General features: G+C 39.0%; 1 protein-coding gene across 2 annotated transcripts in view; it reads left to right on the top strand.

The window, feature by feature from the left end:
• TRUB1 (TruB pseudouridine synthase family member 1) overlaps positions 1–22,564 on the top strand; it is a 52,407-nt gene that overhangs the window by 5,851 nt on the left and 23,992 nt on the right. For both annotated transcript variants that reach the window (XM_060171223.1, XM_007519969.3), the window contains exons 3-4: positions 3,572–3,627; positions 16,215–16,296. In XM_060171223.1, the coding sequence (XP_060027206.1) occupies positions 3,572–3,627; positions 16,215–16,296 (138 nt within the window). The remainder of the gene's footprint in view (positions 1–3,571; positions 3,628–16,214; positions 16,297–22,564) is intronic.

Genomic DNA, 22,564 nt, shown 5'->3' with positions numbered 1-22,564 from the left:
CAGTACTATCTTCTTTAATTTATTTATTTATTATTGGATAGAGACAGAAATTGAGAGGGGTAAGGGAGGTAGAGAGGGAGAACGCTGGAGAGACACCTGTAGACTTGCTTCACCACCCTTGAAGCTTTCCCCCTGCAGATGGGGACCAGTGGATTCATTAAAGGTATCAGTTGAACTCTAATGATAACCCTCTTGGCAAAAAAAAAAAAAAAAAAGAAAGAAAGAAAAGAAAAAAAAGGTGAGAAAGAAAAAAAAGGTGAGATTTTATTTTCAAGAATTTAAACTGTTTATTTGATTTTTGTTTGTAATGTTAATGGTATAGATATAAGATATAATTTAGCTGACAGTTTAAGTTATAATCTAATCAGAAATTCATATTGATAATTTTATTGACCTATTAATAGACTTATATTTACATTTTAATAGAATTTATAAACTTTGTTATATATAGACTGCTTGCAACATTCTAAAAAAAAAAAACCAATCCTGGGATAAGCAGGGTAGTGGTCTCTGAAAAATATCCATGTTCAGATCTCTGGAGTTTATGACTAGGTCAGGTTTTTATATCTTAAGGAGGAATTAAGGTTGCATGTGGAATTAATGTTGGTAGTTAAAAGATTATTCTGGACTACCCAGGTGGGCCCAGCATTCATAAAGTTCTTTACAAGTGGCAGAAGTAGGGAGCTGGACGATGGCACAGTGAGTTAAGTGCACATAGTACTAAGGGCAAAGACCTGTGCAATGACCTGGGTTCGAGCCCCCGGCTCTCCACCTGCACCTGCAGGAAGGTTGCTTCACAAGCGGTGAAGCAGGTCTGCAGGTGTCTTGACTTCTCTTCCCCTCTCTGTCTTCCCCCTCCTCTTTCAACTTGTCTCTTTCCTACCCAACAACAATAATGGGGGGGGGGGAATGCCCCCCAGGAGCAGTGTATTCGTAGTGCCAGCACCGAGCCCCAGCGATAACCCTGGAGGCCAAAAAAACAAAAAGGAAAAGGCAGATAATGCACGTGGCAAATGGAAACAGAGTGTGAAGTGATGGGATTACTGACATTCATTAATACTAGAACTCATGAGCCCCAAATAAGTTTGAAGAGCATGTAAGACCTGGAAAGGACAGGGTAATTCCCCTAGGAAGGTTCTAGACAAAGATGGTCCCACAGGACATTCAGAAAAAGATCACAGCCACACAGACACCATGAAGTTGAGCTTATTAAAACTCATCTCAGAATTTTGGACTCCAGAACCTTAAGATGATAAATTTCTGCTATTTTTTTTAAATTAATTAATTTATTTAAGAAAGGAGACATTAACAAAATCATAGGATGGGGAGGGGTTTACAACTCCACACAATTCCCGCCACCCAATCTCCATATCCCATCCCCTCCCCTGATAGCTTTCCCAGTCTCTATCCCTCTGGGAGCATGGACCCAGGGTCGTTGAGGGTTGCAGAAGGTGGAAGGTCTGGCTTCTGTAATTGCTTCCCGGCTGAACATGGGCGTTGACTGGTCGGTCCATACTCCCAGTCTGCCTCTCTCTTTCGCTAGTAGGGTGGGTCTCTGGGGAAGCAGAAATTTCTGCTGTTTTAAGCCGCTGAGTTTGCAGTTTGTTACAGCACCAATAGGAAACTAGCACACCCAGTTGAACTGGGGAGATAAGTTTCTTCTTTACCACTTTTAAAAGTATTTTTTTTTTAACTTTAGACATTAACAAATCATAGTGGGGGAACAGAGAAAATACAAAAAACAACAAGTTGAAAATATAAATATCCATTTTAGATTTTCTGTAATAATCACTGTTAGCATTTTTGCTATTTTTCTTCTTAGCTTTAAGTTGAGCTGTTTTACTGTGTGTGTTTTGTAGCTTATTCTTTTAAACTTATAACATAAGCACTTGTTAATTCAACAACACTTTTATAAAACTTTATGAGGAATAATGGATACCTATATATGTACATATATATATATATATATAAAGTGTTGAAATTTTAAAAGATTTATTTATTTTATAGAAGCTGAAAAAGAGAGAGAGAAAAAAATATGCCATAGCATCACATCACTCTGGTTCATATGTCAGGGATTGGATCAGGAACCTCAGGCATGAAAGCTTTGCCAGCTAAGCTGTTCTCCCAGACCCAAAGTGTTGAAGTCTTAACAGGTATCCTCTCTAACTGCAGTAATGTGAAACTAGAAATCAGTGATAGTAGAAAAACCAAAGAATTGAAAATATGTGTGGCAATTAAACAGAATACTGTGGAGCAAGTAGTGAGTCAAAGAGGAAATCAAAGGAAAATTTTTTAAAATTATTTTGAGACAAAAGAAAATATGGCATCGGAACTTTCGGGATACATACAACAAAAGCACTTCCAAGAAGGATACAGTTATTTGTCTGTTTCTTTCTTTACTTATTTTGTTTTTACCAGAGCTGCTCAGTTCTGGCTTAGAGTGGTGCTGGGGATTGGGTTTGGAACCTTTGGTGCCTCAAGCATGAAAGGCTTTTTGCATAGCAATTTTTTGTCTCCCCAGCCCTGAGGGAAACAATTTTTAATGGCAGCATGATATATAAAACATAGTCTGTTTAACTTTTTGCCTGTTTGAGGTGATTAAAATCACCAAATTTCTGTTAGTAGAACTGAACTCCTTTTTTTTTTCTTTTTTTTTTTTTGGTGATTTTTTTTTTTTTCTTTGACATCTGCAGACCTGCTTCACCACCTGTGAAGTGACTCCCCTGAAGGTGGGAGCCGGGGGCTCAAACTGGGATTCTAACTCGGGTCCTTGACACATGGTAAACTAAATGGTATCTACTGGAAATAGGGATGATCATTCTTTCAGCTTGCCCATCATTTCTTATGAGTGAATTGTGGAACCTGTGTTCATTGATAAAACATTCTGCAATTCTTACAAAAATGTGCTTACTCTTAAGTAAAGAAGTGGTTATATTTCCATGTTGTATGGGTGAAAGCAGGCCATTAATTTACTTGTTTACATGGTCTATGTGACCATACACCCCCCCCAAGTTCTTTTTTTATTCTGTGTTCTTTCTACTTTATGTTCTGTTGGTTTCTTATGTTTCTGTTTTTGCATTTGTGTGCCGCTGGGCACTAATCATGTTTAAATGCTTCATTAGCTATGATGATGGCTTTGCTTTGTTTAATAATAAACACTGCCAAAAGACTTTATCATACCATAGTTAATTGTATCATGTATTTTTCACTGATACTCATATAAAATGCCAGTGAGTCCTTTGAGGCTTTTCTAAAACATTACAGTATCTAATTGTTTCGATTGATACTTCTACCATGTTTAATACTTTAAAAAAGAAAAAAAGTAATTCTCTTTTCATCCTCTGTTTAGAATTCCTTAGAATACTAAGTAAGTTAAAAAAAAAAAAAGGATACTAAGTAAGTTTTTAGATAACTTCATTACATTGGAGTAATAGAAATCCTCTAAGCCAAATATATACTCTTTCCAACTTTACGTTGCACATACCAGGACGTGATGACCAGAAATTTTAGATATTTTGAAAACCTAGTTTTTAAACTGGAATATCATAGTATCTCTTTCTTTGATTTGTAGTGATTGGAATTGGAAGGGGAACAAAAATGTTGACTAGTATGTTGTCAGGATCTAAGGTAAGAATTCTGAAATTGTTCTACTCTTTTTTTAAAATATAATTTACTTAATGATGTGTATTAGATCTTATCAATTAACAATAAACTGTAAATTGTATGAATGGGTGTCATTTCTTAGTATTAACTGCAATACTTATAATCATGGGATTGGAGATTCAAATTAACTGAGACTACAAATTAGAAATTATTAATTGAAAAATCAATCAGAGTCATAGAAGCAAAAAACTGTAGTGGCCATAGTTTTGAAAACTATAGTTATTTTTAAAATATATATATATATATATGAAAAGGAACTTACAGATCATAAGTTCTTTGGCAGATTTTTTAAAACCTTTTATTTAAAAAATTTTATTAGTGATTTAATAATGATTTATAAGATTGTGAGGTAACAGGGGTACATACAATTTTATACAGTTCCCATCACCAGAGTTCTGTATCCCATCCCATCCTGGAACCTTCCCTATTCTTTATCCCTTTGTGAATATAAACCAGAATTCATTTTGGGGTACAGAAGGTAGGTTTTCTGACTTCTGTAATTGCTTCTCTGCTGGACATTGGCTTTGGCAGGTCGATCCATACCCCCAGCCTGTTTCTATCTTTCCCTAGTTAGGTAGGGCTCTGAAGAGGTGGGGTTCTGGGACACATTGGTCCTCTGCTCTGAGAAATCAGGATGGAATCATAGTAGCATCTGCAACTTGGTGGCTGAAAGACAGTAAGATATAAGGCAGGATAAATTGTTTAATAAACAGGAACCAAACAGTAGGAATAGAGCAGATACAATTATGGGTCTTCGTGTGGGAAGAAGCTAGAAAGTCTATTTTAGGTATGTTCCAGGGGGCCCACGACTTTAGTAATTTTGGCTTAAACTTGACAGCTAACATGCAGGTGGACTAAAAATATTGTCTGGGGAGATGGTGTCAGAGTTGAAGCAGTATTTTTTTATTCAGCATACTTTTCAAGGCAAGACTTAATAGTTAAAAAGCTTTACCTAAAGAAGAGTGAGGCTTTTTAAAAAAAAGAAAAAAAAAAAAGGAAATCATTCATTGATGAAAGTAACCTTGATTAAACTTAAAATTACTTTTTGGAGCACTGCTAGAGGAGTAAAAGAGATATACAGAGGCAGGAGAGGCTGTAAACCTATAAATTGCTTTAAGCAGTCAGGATATGCCTTAAATGAAAGCTGTGGAGTGGAAGGATTGAAATAGAAGGAACAGTGTTGGGCGGCTGTAGACAGCATAATGGTAATGCAAAGAGACTCATGCCTGAAGCTCCCAAATCCCAGGTTCAGTCCCATGCACCATCATAAACCAGAGCTGAACAGTGGTCTGGTATGGGGAAGAAGAAGGAAAAAAAAGAGGCATGATGTCAAGTTAACCTCTTAGTTTTTCCCGAAGAAAAATTAAATTGATCCCTTCTAGGATCTCTCCCAACTCTAAGAGATAATCCTCTCTCTACTTTCATTCGCACTAGATGCAAGTTAGAAGTAGCTGGGATTGGGGTAGAAATACCTGTGGATAGAAGGAGAATAGATGCTACTAGGTAGAGGAGAATTTTAGCAAGTTCCTGAACTAAACTTTCAAATTTGTTTTAAAACGTTTGCTCTAAGTGGGATATAGATCATTGATAAAGTGATTTTTATTTAAATCATTTCATTAACTGCTATGTTACCAAAGACCTAAATATTTTTTTCCAGTTCATTGCAGCTTGGTGATGACTTTTGTAAATTCTAATTTCAATGATATGGCCATATCAAATTGCTAAATACATTTCTAAACACCTTCATTTTCCGAATTTATTTCTTCATGGATACTGGTCCTTGAACTACATTTTGAGTCTAGGTAAGCTTCTCTTTTCTTTTCCATGTGGTACCAGAAACTGAACCCAAAGCCTAGCACATGTACAATACCATTTAGCCTAGGTAAGCACTTTTTCTTTAAAAAAAAAATCTGGGGCACCGGGCAGTGGCACAGCGTGTTAAGTGCACATGGCGCAAAGTGCAGGGTCTGGCCTGTGGATCCTGGTTCGAGCCCCTGGCTTCCCACCTGCAGGGGGTCCCTTCACAGGCAGTGAAGCAGGTCTGAAGGTTTCTATCTTTCTCTCCCCCTCTGTCTTCCACTCCTCTCTCCATTTCTCTCTGTCCTATCCAACAACAATTATCACAACAATACTACTAACAACAATAATGATAACAGCAACAATAAACAAGGGCGACAAAAGGGGAAAAATAGCCTCGAGGAGCAATGGATTCCTGGTGCAGGCATCGCGCTCCAGCGATAACACGAGGGGGAAAAAAAATTCTAAAAGTACATACTGCTTTTGTTAGCTCATTTTTATAATCAAATGGCAATAAGGGGGGGTGGCCTTTTGTTAGAAAGAATATTCATGTCTTATAAGTGGAAAAAGTTTCAATATGGCTTGCTCTGCAGTCTTCAGAATATTACTGTTGAAATAAATTATAGAATTTAAGAATTGCTTTAGGGTGGACATTTGCTTTACAATATATTTATGCACTTTATATGGAATTTATAACCTGTTCCTGGTACAGTAACATGTTGAGTCATAGGAATGTTTATTTTCTAACCTTCTCCATCAAATCACAAACACCACATACTGTATGTCATTTTAGGGGGTTACATGTAAATTACAGGGGGTTTGAAGGAATATGGTGCATGAAAATGTAAGTGTAGCATTAACTTCCTTTTTTTAAAAAAAATTTTATATTGAGGACTCATGGCTTACAGTTGACAGTAAAATACAATAGTTTGTACATATGTAACATTTCCTTGTTTTCCACATAATAATTCAACTAGGTCCTCCTCTGCCATCAGCTTCCAGGACCTGAACCCTCCCTACCCCCACCCACCCCCAGAGTCTTTTACTTTGGTGCAGTCCACCAACTCCAGTCCAAGTTCTGCCTAGTGATTTCTCTTCTGATCTTGTTTTTTCAACTTCTGTCTGTGAGTGAGATCATCCCATAGTCATCTTTTTATTTCTGACTTATCTCACTTAACATGATTCCTTCAAGCTCCATCCAAGATGGGCTGAAGAAGGTGAATTCACCATTTTTAATAGCTGAGTGGTATATATAATTAACTTCCATTTTAAGTTTTATCTATGCCACGTCATTTTGATACTTAACATGTAGAAAGGTTGAATGTTGTACAATGATATTATCACTTGTCTGCAGATCATTGTAAGTTGAATAGAAACCCCAGGTGCATTTTATTAGAGAACCCTAGTTCTGGGTGTTTCACTTTTCAAAAAAGAGACATAAATGGGGGCTGGACAATGGCTTATCTGGTATGATACACACATTACCATGTACAAGGACCTGGGTTCAAGACCCAGGTCTACATCTTCAAAGGAGAAACTTCATAAGCTTCTTTCTATCTCTCTGTTCCCTCTCATTGTCTCTCTATTCAAAAAAGTAAGCAAGACATAATTATAGAAAAAAAAGACATCATTATCTTATTAGATATATATTTCTTACATTTTAATTTTGATGACATATTAAAGAATTAAAACAATTACAAGTTTACCTTTAAATATGCTGAAATTTATGTTTTTATCTAAGGTAATTAAAAACCATTAGTCATGTTCTTAAAATAGAGCTTGCTGCAATAAACATATGACAAGAAATTCACTTTACATGTGTATGCAAGTGTGTATCTATGTATATATTGCAAAATTTAATAAAATAACATTAATCCTATATATAATGTATTCTTGTCATTTTTCCTTCTATTTATTAAAGAATATTAGTGCCTACGTAGACCTAAGATTTGAGCTATGTTTGTTCTTTCTCTGCTTCCAACTTATACAGATTCTTTCTTTTTAAAACCATTTTTTCATGGGCAAATAATGGTTTACAGGACAATTGATCACACATGAGTAGTTTCTTATCTCCCTTTGATGGAAGCCTACATGCCATCTACCTCCAACCCAAGCCTCTCTTCACCATCATATCCTGGGCGCTCAACACTTCCCCTGAACCCCCCCCTTCCGTAGTCCAGAGTCTTGTGCTTTGCTGCAGTACAATGTTGCTGTAATACTTGGACTCTCCCAGTTCACGTGTTAAAATGTTCTCTTTTCTTGCCTTGCGTCTTAAGTACCAGCTAAGAGACCATGCAGTAATTCTTGCTTCTCCTTCTAAATGATTTATTTTTATCACAGTGAGACTAGAAAAATTAAACTTGTAGTGTGTGTAATGTAGGTTGCCATTGCCTGAAAAGGAGAACTACTTAGTTCTCAAAAGGCACTCAGTGTTCCTGTTATGTTTCTATCACAGTACATGCTTCTGTCACTACCCAGTGCTAATTACAGACATTGCTGTATTGTAATTGGGCGTGCCCTTAAACTCCCGCTAAAGAAGAGGCATTTTTGGATTCCTTTTCAACATAATGCCATTCATACAACCATTTTGAATGAGTGGAGTGCTGACCTTTTCAATAGGATTTGATATTTTAGTTTAGTTTATTGCCATCAGTGTTCAGTGTTATCATTGAGGCTTGGCACCGGCACTGTGAATCCACCACTTCTGGCAGCCATATTTTTCCTTCTTTCTATCTTATTTGATAGAACAGAGAGAAATTGAGAGGGGAGAATGAGAGAGACAGAGACAGAACAAAATAAAGAAAATTAGACACCTGCAGATCTGCTTCACTGCTTGTGAAACTTCCCCTCCTATAAGTGGGGAGTGAGGGCTCGAACCCAGGTCCTTGAGCAAGCTAAAATGTTCACTCAACCATATGTACCGCCACCCGGCTTCCTCATTAGAATCTTTTGAGCCTCAGATTATTTTGCTTTGATTTTGTGACAACCAGAAACTATTCAACCACCCACCTCTTTCCTGCCATTCCTTCTCTTTCAGATCTGAGTAAGATGTGAGAACCCCTCCCTTTGTTTTTAGTTCATTTGTCTCCTGTGGGACAGTTTGAAATAACAAACTTTGATGAGGTGTTGGAATACTGACTTTCTCTACGAGCTTGCTAGTTAAAGTTAATTTCTCCTACATGCTGTAGAAACCAAGTGAGCAGGTAGAAGGGAAGTTCTGATGTTCTATTATGAAATCCCAAGTTTGTTGTAAAGACAAACTAATGTTTTCCAGAGGCAGAGCTCCCCCTACCCCACATATGTGGAAGAGTATCACATAGTTGTACCCCCATGCAAAGCCAGCATTTCCTTAGTACTACGGTATCCCCCAAACAGTTGAACAAATATTTTGTCACTGGGGTATAACTTTTCTACCCTGAATATGTTCAAGGGACGTAATTGTCCTCAAATATATAGTTGTATTTTTAGGTTAGCCAGTCACAATCAACTCTGAAGTGTGACTTGAATAATGCTCCTGTGAAACTTAGCCAGTTCTGTAAGATTTGAGCATTTCTAATCCATTCTCTCCAGAAGCTAGTCCAGTTGGTACCTTTTCTTCATACTCTGTTAATATTTATACTTTTCGTAAGTACAATGTTGAAAATGTTGAAAGACTTACACTTGTGAACTGCAAAGAGCTGCACCTTTCTAATGAAGACATTCAAAGACACATGTTTTGGGTTTGTTAGGTTTTTTTTTTTTTTCTTCGTTCTGAATACAATAATATCCCTTTGTGAAGCTAAATCACAAGCTTTCAAACTGCACTTCAGAAAAAGGTTGCCTCATTTGAGATGGAAATGATTATGTAAACTTTCTGTGATAAAACCATTTTTCTTTCTGCTAAGGAATCCAGATAACAATGTTCTTTTTTTATATAAGATTTTATTTATTTATTAATGAGAAACATAGGAGGGAAAAGAAAGAGCCAGACATCACTGTGGTACATGTGCTGCCAGGTATTGAACTCAGGACCTCATGCTTGAGAGTCCGATGCTTTATCCACTGTACCACCTTCCGGACCACGATACCAATGTTCTTTTTTTAAGTTTTTTTTATTCTTTATTTATAAAAAGCAAACACTGACAAAACCATAGGATAAGAGGGGCACAGCTCCACCAAATTCCCACCACTATAACTCTGTATCCCCCTTGATAGCTTTCCTATTCTTTTTTTATTTACTTATTCATTATTATTATTATTTTATAAAAAGGAAACATTGACAAAACCATAGCGTAAGAGGGATACCATTCCACACAATTCCCACCACCAGAACTCCGAATCCCATCCCCTCCCCTGATAGCTTTCTTATTCTTTAATCCTCTGGGAGTATGGACCCACGGTCATTGTGGGATGTAGAAGGTGGAAGGTCTGGCTTTTGTAATTGCTTTCCCACTGGAAATGGGTGTTGACAGGTCTATCCATACTCCCAGCCTGCCTCTCTCTCCCTAGTGGCGTGGGGTTCTGGGGATTCTGAGCTCCAGGACACAATGGTGGGGTTGTCTGTCCAGGGAAGTATGGTTGGCATCATGGTAGCATCTGGAACCTGGTGGCTGAAAAGAGAGTTCACATATAAAGCCAAACAAAGTTGTTGACTAATTATGAACCTAAAGGCTGGGATAGTGCAGATGAAGAGTTGGGGGGGGGGGGTCCTCCTTTCTGTAGATAACTAGTAGGCATATTTTAGTTATATTCCCAAGGGCTGTGGCTATACTAGTTTTTTTTTTTTTTTTTTCCCTGAGCCTGAAATCTGATATGCAGATGGATCCTAGTTATTGTCTGGGGAGATGATACTATGGCTGGAAAAAGGACCAGAAAGCTAGATCTGGAAAGAGAGTAGCTCCTAAATATGGGAAAGGTGTATAAATATTGTTGACTGTAAACCCCATCGATGTTCTTTTAAAAACCATCTAGTTAATGCCTGTTGTGGGGTTTAAGGAACTTGAAAATGAGTGAAGTATAGAATATATCAGTGAGCAACTGACTTCCAACAAGCACACAGTTCAGTGGAAGCTTCTCTTAGGCTTCTACAGGACTTTGTTTCTTTGTTGTGGAATTATGTTGCAGTAAATACATAAATAGAATTCACAGTTCTCATAAATGCAGGAGGATAAACAACTCTAATCCTCATCTATATGTAGAACTTAGACCAATGAAAAGAATTTACTTTAAAGCCAAAATAGCTTAGTTGGGAGAGTGTTAAATTGCAGAATTACTTTAGACTCCTTAAGATAAAATTGCATGATTATATCCCCATATCTTTTTTTTCTTCAATCCCATCTTCCTGTTTGCGAGGCTTTGTTTTGGCTGAGTATTTAGCTATCCAGATGGATTTTTCCAAGGAGTTTGTGGATAATGGAATAGAATTGAATGATAATTATTACTAGATGCTAGGACAAGGGAAAGCTAGAAATAAAAAAACTGTGATTTAGATCAGCAGTTTACAAAATATGTCCCAGGGATTCTTCAGACTTTTTTTTTTTTTTTTTGCCTCCAGGGTTATTGCTGGGGCTTGGTGCCTGGAGGCCATTTTGCCCCTTTTGTTGCCCTTGTTGTTTATCATTGTTGTTGGATAGGACAGAGAGAAATGGAGAGAGGAGGGGAAGATGGTGGTGGGGGAGACACCTGCAGACCTGCTTCACCGCTTGTGAAGCGACCCCTCTGCAGGTGGGGAGCCAGTCCTTGTGCTTGGCGCCATGTGTGCTTAACCTGCTGTGCTACCACCTGCCCCCCCCTCCAGACTTTTATATGTCTCCCTCACCCCTTTTTATGATACACAATCTCACACATACATTGGGGTCTTTTTCAGAGGTTACCTCATGGCTCTGGTGGCTAATGGAATGAGTGTACATTCACTAGTGTTTGAACAAGTCTCAGTTTTCATTTCTAATATAATAATTATCTACAGATAGAAGACATAGAAAGGAACATTTTGCCAGGGCTTCCCCGGCAACTTTCAAATGTATATAGGGGTTCTGAAACCACAGTGTTTGTGGACTGCTGGTTTGGGGGATGCTTTCCCTCAAAATGAATCCAACATGTAGTCAGATGTTGGATAACCATAGAACCTGGGATGATTTGAAACATATGCACTCTGGATATTTGAAACTGGTGAAGTGTGGAGAGGGGCACATACATAGAGCTAACTCTCCAGCCTCCATATCCACACAGCTACTGTCAGCACCTTTTATCAGGCTGCTACTGTGTTTCCATCTGGTGAGAAACAGTGGGACAACAGTGCACAATTCAAGTAATAGACGTTTAAATTGGAAGGATACGGCTCAATATACAACATGTACTTGGAAAATACTGGCTGTCTATCTGTGGTCATCCTGTGCCAATCAGTGTGGCCTGAAACCTCAGTAAAATAAATACCTGGTGAAAGGTATTATTATTATTATTATTATTATTATTATTGCCTGTTATCACCCTCAACTCATCCCCCCTCAGACTGTATTATTGTATCTTCCTTGTTCAATCCTGTAACTTTGTAGAAGTAGGGGATCATAGCTTATGTCTTTGTATTTCTCCTTGCACCTAGAATACTTTGTACGTCCACAGTCCTTGAGAATTAACATACTGAAAGAGTGATTGTGGGTTTGACATCGGCCTTCATTCTTTTTATCAAAAAAACTTAAATTGAACACCTGCTCTGTTCCATAATGGGGGGGGGGTGTTGGTGACTGGCATATGGGGCAGATTAATTACAGCTTTCAAAAGTGAAATTGAGGGGGCCAGGTGGTAGCACAACGAGTTAAGCGCACATAGTACTAAGCAAATGGATCTGAGCAAGGATCTGGGTTTAAGGCCCCGGTTCCCCACCTGGGCGGGGGTAGGGGGCTCCCCACCTGCCTCACAAGTAGTGAAGCAGGTCTGGAGTTATCTTTCTCCCTATCTTCCCTCTCCCTTCTCAATTTATCTCTGTCATACCAAAAAATAATAATAATCATAATCATAAAAATGGCCACAGGAGCAGTGGATTTGTAGTGCTAGCACTGAGTCTCAGCGATAACCCTGGACGTTAAAAAAAAAAAAAATTTTGATCCTCAGAGGAAAGGGAACTCTAGTGGCTAGTAAAGAAGTAGCTAGCATGTGTCAAGGCACAGAACCCTAGAATCCAAAGACTGGTATGAAAATTGCAGACTTGGAAAGCATGTTAAAGTTTCCAGTTCACATTTGTTACATATTGAAACAACATGTGGTAGAATCAGATATGTAAATACAATTAGCTGTTTACCACAATGAGCTAATCTGGGGCCTATATCTATTCATAGCACAGAAGTTGTACAACTTCTGGGCGGTAGTGCAGTGGGTTAAGTGCACGTGGCACGAAGCACAAGGACTGGTATAAGGATCCTGGTTCGAGGGAGCCCCTGGCTCCCCACCTGCAGGGGAGTCACTTCACAAGCGGTGAAGCAGGTGTCTTTCTCTCCCCCCCTCTGTCTTCCCCTCCTCTCTCCATTTCTCTCTGTCCTATCCAACAATGAAGACAGACAACAATAATAACTACAACCATAAAACAACAAGGGCAACAGAAAGGGAATAAATAAATACGTAAATAAATAAATAAATAAATAAATAAATAAATAAAAAGTTGTACAACTTCTGAGTCCCTGTCAGCCTGAGCTCACAGTCCATAGTCACAGCTGGGGACATTCTAGGTTGCACTCATTTTAAAGCTAGTCTTTCTTAAATGGCAGAGTAAGCTGACTCAGACTCACTTCAGAGAGTGGGCAGTCCCTACCATTGCTATTTCATAGTGAGGGTATAGTCCTGAAGAAGCCTATAAAAGGGCTTATAATGCCATTTTCAGTGGGTGTGACCAGTGATGACAGAGAAAGGGATCTATCAAAGGTCTAGGCCCATATTATCTAGGGGGGAATGCGAGGATTTTCTGTCCAGTACTCCAGGTGGTAGGGTGGCCTGATAGTAGCCAAAAAGGCCATCATTAAATGAGCCAGTCTCTTGCTCTTATCCGGCTTTTATAGTCACTTCTTTATCTGGTGAGCATAGACTTTCAGTTAATAAAGCATTGAGTGCATTTATTGTAGCCAAACTGGCATTAAGTTTATGGATCTGGCCTCAAGTTAGGGATGAAATAGACCTAGCATTTTAGTGGGTTCTTAGTTAGCTTCAAGTTTTTCTGCATTTACTTGTTTGGTGATTCTAACAGAGGTTGTCATGGGAACAGTAATTGTCCTTTACTTGAGATATATTTTTTAGTCTATGGCCTTACCACCCTGAACACACCCTATCTCATCTGATCTCGGATAGACATACAGTTTTTTCCAGGATAACTCATGGCCAGTTGTATACTTTTTCTTCTGACGTTTATTAAGGGGCAGCAATAATGCTGACCCTTTGACATTTTTACCCATTCTAATGAAATAAAAAATGAATTCAAATGCATTCCCTTTTGTACTATATTTTTAAAATAATATGTCCTGAGCTACATCCAATAGCGGGTTGATTTCAGCAAATATAAAATATCTCTGTGGACTGGGACGATCGCTGACGGTGGAGGGTATGTGCTTTGCCATGCAGACTATTCAAGTTCAAGCTCAGCCGCTGTCACACAAGGGAAAGCTTCAGTGCTATAGTCTTTATCCCTCTCTCCCTCTGTCTCTCCCTGTCTGGAAAAATGTGTCAGGAACAGTGGATCCCTGGTAATGACAATGTGTAGATATACCTGCTTATTTGTGGTGATGTGAATTTTTAATATTCTCATTTTTGTCTTTGGATCCATCACTAGCATACTAAACATCTCTATGAAGCATTTTGCACACATTTTCCTTATACAGCTACAAATTATTTTCAGTGGGACTTGTCTTTGTCTTTTTCTCCAATAAAATTTGAGTTTGACCAAAAGAGGAGGCTATAGAAGATAAAGTACAAGTGTGTTTGAGATTAGAAGTGAACCAAGTCTTAGTCAGATACAAATGATCTAATTCTTTTTCTTTATGTATGTATTTATTTATTTTGGAGATTTTATTAATGAGAAAGATAGGAGGAGAGAGAGAAAGAGCCAGACATCACTCTGGTACATGTGCTGCTGGGGTTTGAACTCAGGACCTCATGCTGGAGAGTCTAATGCCTTAGACACTGTGCCACCGCCTGGACCATGAATGATCTAATTCTTATATTTGAATAATGACCGGCTTAGAGAAATGACATTATTTTTCCCCATTCAGAGAGTTTAAGTAGAAGCAGACTCAGGATGGGGGAGAGTTAGCGTGATGGTGATGCCAAGAGACTGTCATGCCTGAGGAAGGCTCCACAATCCCAGGTCCAGTTCCCATAAGCCAGAGCTGAGAAGCGTGATGGTAAACAAAACAAACAAACAAATGCAAACTCAGAGTCAGGAGATGGAGCCCCCTTAGCAGTGTCTGGCTTTGACTAGGCTTGGCGTCAAAGCAGGTGCTGGCTCTGGCATCACGGAGGGTGCAGCACAGACGGCGCTGGGAGAAGCTCTTTGGATGGTGATTTGGTGCTGTGGTATCACTGTGTTCTTATATTGGAAATAAAAGAATGAAAAATTCAACCAGAGAGCAATGGAATCACACGTGCATGAGCACCAGAAAGAAAGAAGAAAAAAAAAGTGAAGGTCTGGGGGTGGCGCACTGGGTTAAGAGCACGGAGAACGAAGCACAAGGCCAGGCGCGAGTGCCCCATTCAGGCAGGCTCCCCACCTTGGGGTGGGGGGGGTCACTTCACAAGTGGTGGGGCAGGTCTGCAGGTGTCTCTGTGTCTCTCTCCCTCTCTATCTCCCGTCCCATTGTCACTTTCTCTCTGTCCTATCCAATAAAAATGAAAAAAAAAAAAAAAAACCGGGGGTCGGGCTGTAGAGCAGCGGGTTAAGCGCACGTGGCGCGAAGCTCAAGGACCGGCATAAGGATCCCGGTTTGAGCCCCCGGCTCCCCACCTGCAGGGGAGTCACTTCACAAGCGGTGAAGCAGATCTGCAGGTGTCTCTCTTTCTCTCCCCCTCTCTTTCATCCCCTCCTCTCTCCATTTCTCTCTGTCCTATCCAACAATGATGACGTCAACAACAACAATAATAACTACAACAATAATAAAAACAACAAGGGCAACAAAAGGGAAAATAAGTAATAAAAAATTAAATAAAAAAGAAAAAAGAAGCCTCCAGGAGCAGTGGATTCGTAGTGCCTGCAACTGAGGCCCAGTGATAACCCTGGAGGCAAAAAAAAAAAAAACTAACAAACTCATACTACCTCAGCTATACCAGCTCTACTCACTTTATCCATAGTTAGCTTCTGTTTAGACTTAAAAAGACAAGTCTCAGATTACATATTAAAAGCAAGCTCATTCATTTTAAAATTAATTTTAATTATATGTATGGTATAATTGTTGATTCCTGGGACAGCCACATAGAGATTTCATACACTATTTATGCGTAGGTATACTTGGCAGTTTTTCTACAAAAGCAACACTGTCTCTAGAAATGTGTTCACAATAACAGCATGTTCATGAGCCCTTCTTGTCAATGAAATCTGACTCTTTATTATCTTGTCTGATAGGAGAATTTTGTGATTGCTCCTCACTTTAAGCAGCTGTGCATCCCACATAGCTAAACTTAAAATAACTTCAGTCTGTTATTATTGTTGTGTGTGTGTGTGTGCGGTATTAGTGAAATTCTGTCAGAACTTCAAGACGTGCGCAGCAGGCTTTATGATCTACTTTCCTTTGTTTCTCTTCTAGAGGTACATAGCCACTGGAGAACTGGGGAAGGCTACTGATACTTTAGATTCTACCGGGAAAGTGACAGAAGAAAAACCTTATGGTAAGAAGTTCACCCCACATCGTATTCTATTTAACATTTACACAACGTTTCTGTGAATCGAGAATTTTAAAATACATCTTTAACCTGATATTAGCAGTGACTATAGTTTTCAGCACATGACCTTAGGTTAAAAAGAGTGGAACTTGTCCCTTGTTGGGCAGGAGTTTGTTAATGAAGGATTGTAATTGTCTGTTCTCCTAGAATCATTTTAAAAAAAAAAAACTGGCCTTGCCACTTTACCATTATTTTATTTTTTAAATATTTATTTATTTTGGCAATAGATAGTTATTGCTATAATCACATTATTTGGCAGTTGGGTTAACTTTGAAATATCCCTTTGTTAGGATTTGCTGTATCATACACAACATCACCATAATTTATGTCCTTTGACATTATTTGTATATAGCTGTGTCTTATAGAGTAATGCCACTGGTTGCTTCTGTTCTCCTTGGTCTAAGCTTTTAAGAGAGTCAACATATTGAAGACTTAGCCTATGGTCTGTGCATCAAAAAGTTTGAGACATTCAGTCAATTTTTCCCCTCTCATATTAGTTAAATAGTGATTTATATGACTACAAATTAATAGGCGTGTACATAAACACCATTCCCACCACCAAAACGCTATGTCCCATCCCATCCTCCCCTTTCCCACCCCTGCCCTCTGAAGCCAAACACCCACCCTCACCCTTAACCCAGGGTTTTTACTTTGCTGCCTACTCCAAATTCAGTGAAATTCTGCTTTGAGTTTCCCTTTCTGTTCTTTCTTTCTTTTTTAATATTTGTTTATTTTATGAGAAAGAGGGAGAGGCCAGTAAACTGCATTGACTATCTGCAGTGTCAGGAATAAAACCTGGAGCCTCAAGCTTGCAAGTCAATATTTCAGATGTTCAGTATTCTTCAAATAACTGTTGGGGAAAAAAATATACATACCGCTAGGATTGAGGTCTATTTTCCAGGAAATCACAAAGTAGAACAACTCTCATTAGATTTCACCTGTCTTGCCATTGCTTATTTATTTATTTATTTATTTATTTATTTATTTATTTATTTATTTTTCACTTCCTAGGTGTTGAAATAAATGCACCAGGTTTGGTCCTTTAAAACTAATCATGAACCTGTGCTTTTGGACTATATAAAAGGATTTGACAAGGAAAAAAGCCATTCCTCTGGAAGTAAAGCACAACTCAGAAGGGCCCACCTTAATCTTTCTACCACTCTTCTTTCACTACTTTAAGAAAGGAAAGATAAATGAAATGGTCTCCTAGCAACTCTCTCATTGCTCATGCTATTTATAATTCAGCAGATGCAGTGTGGTATAGTCAGTTCATCTATATTATTATGTCATTGGCTGTGAATTATTTGTAGTTTCTAGTGTGTGTGTGTGTGTGCGTGTGTGCTATGTTTAATGTCATCATTTCCTAATTTACCATGGGCAGTCCAGTCTGACTTGTTATTTTGTATAGGTGACCTTATTATGTATTCCATATTGCTCTAGTGGTGAGACCCACCGTTTCCTGTACATAATAGCTTCACTTGATTCAGTTCACACCTATACATAGCTATCTTGCTTGACCAATCAGACAACACAATGAAAAGAAAGATCACTGATTTATCTTGAGCCCCTTGAAAAAAAAAAGATATCCAGGCTCAGCTGGTAGAGTACAGGCCTTGCATATTTGATGCCTTGCCTTTGCTCCCCAGCACTACATCCACTGGAGTGTTGCTCTGGTCAAACCATCTCATAAAAATAAATAAATAACTTAAATATCTCAAATAACTTAAAAGTAAATGTTGAATGGTCCTTAAAGCAATGAGCATTTAGATGAAGTGACTAAGGCGGTACACAGTCAATGGCGACTGAGTGCTCTGAAGTCATTTTGTCCTTTCTAAAGACAAATACCATTTTTATCCATTGCTTCAAATAGCTGACCCTTAACTTGGGAATAAGAAAAAAATTTTTTTTTTTTTTTTTTACCTCCAGGGTTATCACTGGGGCTCAGTGCCTGTACTACAAATCCACTGCTCCTGGAGGCCATTTTTCATTTTTATTGGATAGAACAAAGAAACATTGACAGGGGAGTGGGGAGGTAAAGAAGGAGAGAGACAGAGAAATACCCATAGACCTGCTTCACCACTTGTGAAGCGACCCCTCTGCAGGTTGAATCAGGATCCTCATCCGGGTCCTTGCGCTTCATACTGCGTGTGGTTAACCCAATGTAACACTGCCCGACCCCCAGGAAATTTTTTTTTTTAGTCCATAATCAAAGTTCAAACCAGTCCCCACCACACCCTTTCAGTGTTATGATATCTTTTCTTCTCTATCTAAAGAAGTCTCACTCATGGAAGGACAGAAGTTGAGAAATAAGAACAAGAGAGGAGAAACACAAAGTAGAACTTGGACCAGGCTTGGTGTATAGCACCAAAGTAAAAGACTCTGGGAGCGAGGGAATCCTTCCGGCCCTGGTGTACGGTGGTGGAAGAGGACCTAGGCTGGGGGTGAGAGTGTTTCGTAGAAATTTTACACATGTATCAATAACTCTTATCTAGTGTAAAACCATTAAACCCCCAATACTTTGTTCTTTATTTTTTTAATTTTATTAGTAATTACTAGTGATTTGTTATTGATTTAGAAAATTATGAGTTAACATGGGTATAATTCCACACCATTTCCACCACCAAAATTTGGTGTCACCATTCCCTCCACTGGAAACTACAGCAGTTCTCCCAAGGGTATAGATATGGGTTGACTGTTACTTCTATAGCTATCTGTCTCTGGTTATCTATATTTGGCAATTTTTTCTATGGTCCTGCCTCTCTTCCTTTTCTTAATTTACTTATAAAATAGAAAATATCGACAAAACCATAGAATAAGAGGGGTGAAATTCCACACATATCCCATCCCCTCCCCAGTAGCTTTCCTATTCTCTGTCCCTCTGGGAGCATGAACTTAGGGTCGTTATGGGGTGCAGAAGGTGGGAGGTCTGGCTTCTGTGATTCTCTGATGCACAGGCTAACTACTCTCCTGCCCTCTCAGGGACTGTAGTGGTTGTCTTTGAAGACACTTGACATTATTGTGCTCATCTCTTCGTCACTGAGCTCAGGACCTGAGGTCATTAGCTTAGTTAGATGTCTTAGATGAGGGCCAAGCTTCTGGGAAGGCTTAACTGCTCCTGCTGTTCCATCTGCTATAGGAATATTTATTTATTTACTTATTTATTTATTTTTAAATACTTATTTATTCCCTTTTGTTGCCCTTGTTGTTTATTGTTGTAGTTATTATTATTGTTGTTATTGATGTTGTCGTTGTTGGATAGGACAGAGAGAAATGGAGAGGGGAGGGGAAGACAGAGAAGGGGAGAGAAAGACAGACACCTGTAGACCTGAAGAAGAAGAAGAAGAACTGCCGGTGAAGTGACTCCCCTGCAGGTGGGGAGTTGGGGGCTCGAACTCGGATCCTTACGCTGGTCCTTGCACTTTGCGCCATGTACGCTTATCCCGCTGCTCTATTGCCCACCCCCCACTCTTGCTGCATCTTTCTCTGACTCTGTCAGTGAAAAAAAGCAGCCTGGAGCAATAAAATCCTGCATATTTGAAGCCCGAAGCTACAAATAAAACAAAATAACCAAAAGTGAATTGGACCCTACTCTGTAGTTTAAACAAATAGGGCACACACTCTGTAATTAGGTTAGTGTATAGCTGGATATTTCTTATCTTTTTTTTTTTAAGATTTTATTTATTTATGAGAAAGATAGGAGGAGAGAGAGTACCAGACATCACTCTGGCACATGTGCTGCCAGGGATGGAACTCGGACCTCGTACTTGAGAGTCCAAAGCTTTATCACTGTGCCACCTCCCAGACCACGGATATTTGTTATCTTATAGTAGCTTTGTTTATACTTCAACTTCTCTAGTATTAAGCATTGCACAAACAAAAAGTAAATAAAACGTTTATAGCTCATGGGTTCATCACAAAGTGAACATCTCTATAGTTACCACTCTAAAAAGTGGAAGATTCCTAGAAACCCTCTTTATATTTCACCTGAGTCACTTCCCCTTCTCTTTTCCAAAGTTACAACACTATGTTTAATGAATATATATATTAGTGTGTTTAATTTAGATACTATGCATACTTATGTATGTACATATTTATACCATATGTGTGTTCATATACATGTATGCACACACAAAACACACGCAATCTGTTTTTCGATGGATATTGGATCGATATAGATTCAGAATACTGCTTATCAGTATATTGTATCTGTTGGTTTTTGCTTAACTCTGTTCCTAACTAGAATTGCCAGGTCGTAGAGGTAAGTGTATATTTTACTGTGCTGGAAATTGCCAAGCAGTTTTCGAAGTGGTTGTCTAGCTTTGTGTTTCCATCAGCAGTTCTAAGAGTTCCGTTTGCTCCATATCCTTAGCGACAGAAGGTATCAGTGTTTCTGATTTTGTCTATTGCGGCTAAGTGTGTGGTGGTATTTTTTTTAGTGTGGTTTTGATTACAAATGAAATCCGGCACTTTATCATCATCTTGCCTCTTTTGTGTATTCTCCAGGACTCTTGCCTTTTCACTTTCTCCCCCCATTTAGTTCTTTTTTAAAAAATGGATTTGTTTGGCAGCTAAGAAAAGGGCTCAACTGGATAAAAGCATCCGGATTTCATGCCTGATATTCCTGGTTCCATCTCGGACACCACATGTCCTGGAGAAGTACTCTTTCTCTCCCTCCCTTCCTCCCCTTCTCTCCTCCTCATGTGAAATTCTCTCCCATATATAATATATAAAGATATGAATCTTGTTTAAATGCCTTGTTTGAATTCCTTATTTTCTTTGAATTCATGCACTTCCTTTGGTTATATGTGTTGCAGGTATTTCTTAAAAATATTTTTTATTGGGGGCCAGGCGGTAGTGTACTGGATTAAGTGCACATAGTGCAAAGCTTGAGCCCCGGCTCCCCACTTGCAGGGGGGTCACTTAGCAAGCGATGAAGCAGGTCAACAGGTGTCTTTCTCCCCCCCCCCCCCACCTTCTCCTCCCCTCTCAATTTTTCTCTGTCCTATCCAGCAACAACTATGAAATCAACAACAACAACAATGGGACGCGGGGGGAGGATGGTCACCTGGAGCAGTAGATTTGCAGTTCAGGCACCAAGCCCCAGTAGTAACCCTGGAAGCAAAATAAATAAATAAATAAATAAATAAATAAATAAATAAATAAATAAATAAATCGATAAATGTAATTTGTTGTATGCTTCACATTGGTTTGGTCTCGCTTTCCCCCCCCCCCCCCCCCGCCAGGAGAATTGGTTTGGCCCTTGCTAGTTTCGCGCCTCTCTTTCTCCCCGCCCCCCCCCCCCCCCATGCTAGGTAGTTCTGAGTTCTTGGCGTGGCCGCTGGAGGAGAAGGATGCAGGACAGATCTGTGTGGTCATTAGTTTGGGTTAGTTTATGAATCGTTGTTCGTGAATAAAGAAATACAGCTTCCTGGCCCAGCCGTGTGTCCTCAAGTCTCTGTTTACCGCCGCAAAGCTAGCCCGGCCTGCTGGAGCCCCGAACATTAACGACAGTAATTTATTCGTTTTTCTAATGAGTGAGTTACTCAGAGCCAGAGGGACCAGAGCATTGCTCAACTCTGGTTTAGGCAGTGCTAGGGATTGAACCTAGGACCTTTGATGTCTCGGGCATTAATGTCTTTTTGCATAACCATTATGCTGTCTCTTCAGCCCTGCAAATAGTTGGGGTTTTTTTTTCTTAACTTTGCTTGGTCTTTTACCTGTCTTACTAGTGCCCTTTGAGAAACAGCAGTTCTTAGTTGAGTTTGGTTTTGATTTATCTCAAGTTGTAAAATCTTTGGTGTCCTATTTAAGAAAACTCTCCTCCCCCTAAAACCGTGAAAATATTTTATTTCTGGACGCTTTCTTGTTTTGTCTTTCATATTACATCTGCAACACACCATCTTCTTTATTTTATTTTTTAAATTTTATTAATGATTTAACATTGATTTATAAAATTATAAGATACTGGTTATATTTCCACACTATTCCTACCACCAGAGTTCTGTGTCCCCATTCCCTCCACTGGAAACTGCGGTGGTTCTCCCAAAGTCACAGAGATAGGTTGACTATTATGCCTATCACTATCTAGCTATCGCTTTTGGTCTGTATCTTTCTTACCCATGTTTTGCTACAGTCCTGGCTTCACTTCCTTTGTAAGTGACACCTACACTATTACTACTTCCGTGTGCTCATCATTTTTCCCTCTTCTCTCTCA

The sequence above is a fragment of the Erinaceus europaeus genome, chromosome 14 (assembly GCF_950295315.1).
Source record: "Erinaceus europaeus chromosome 14, mEriEur2.1, whole genome shotgun sequence".
In the NCBI taxonomy this organism is placed as follows: domain Eukaryota; kingdom Metazoa; phylum Chordata; class Mammalia; order Eulipotyphla; family Erinaceidae; genus Erinaceus; species Erinaceus europaeus.
Note: the sequence above shows the minus strand (reverse complement) of the source record. Positions and strands in the feature narration are given on the sequence as shown.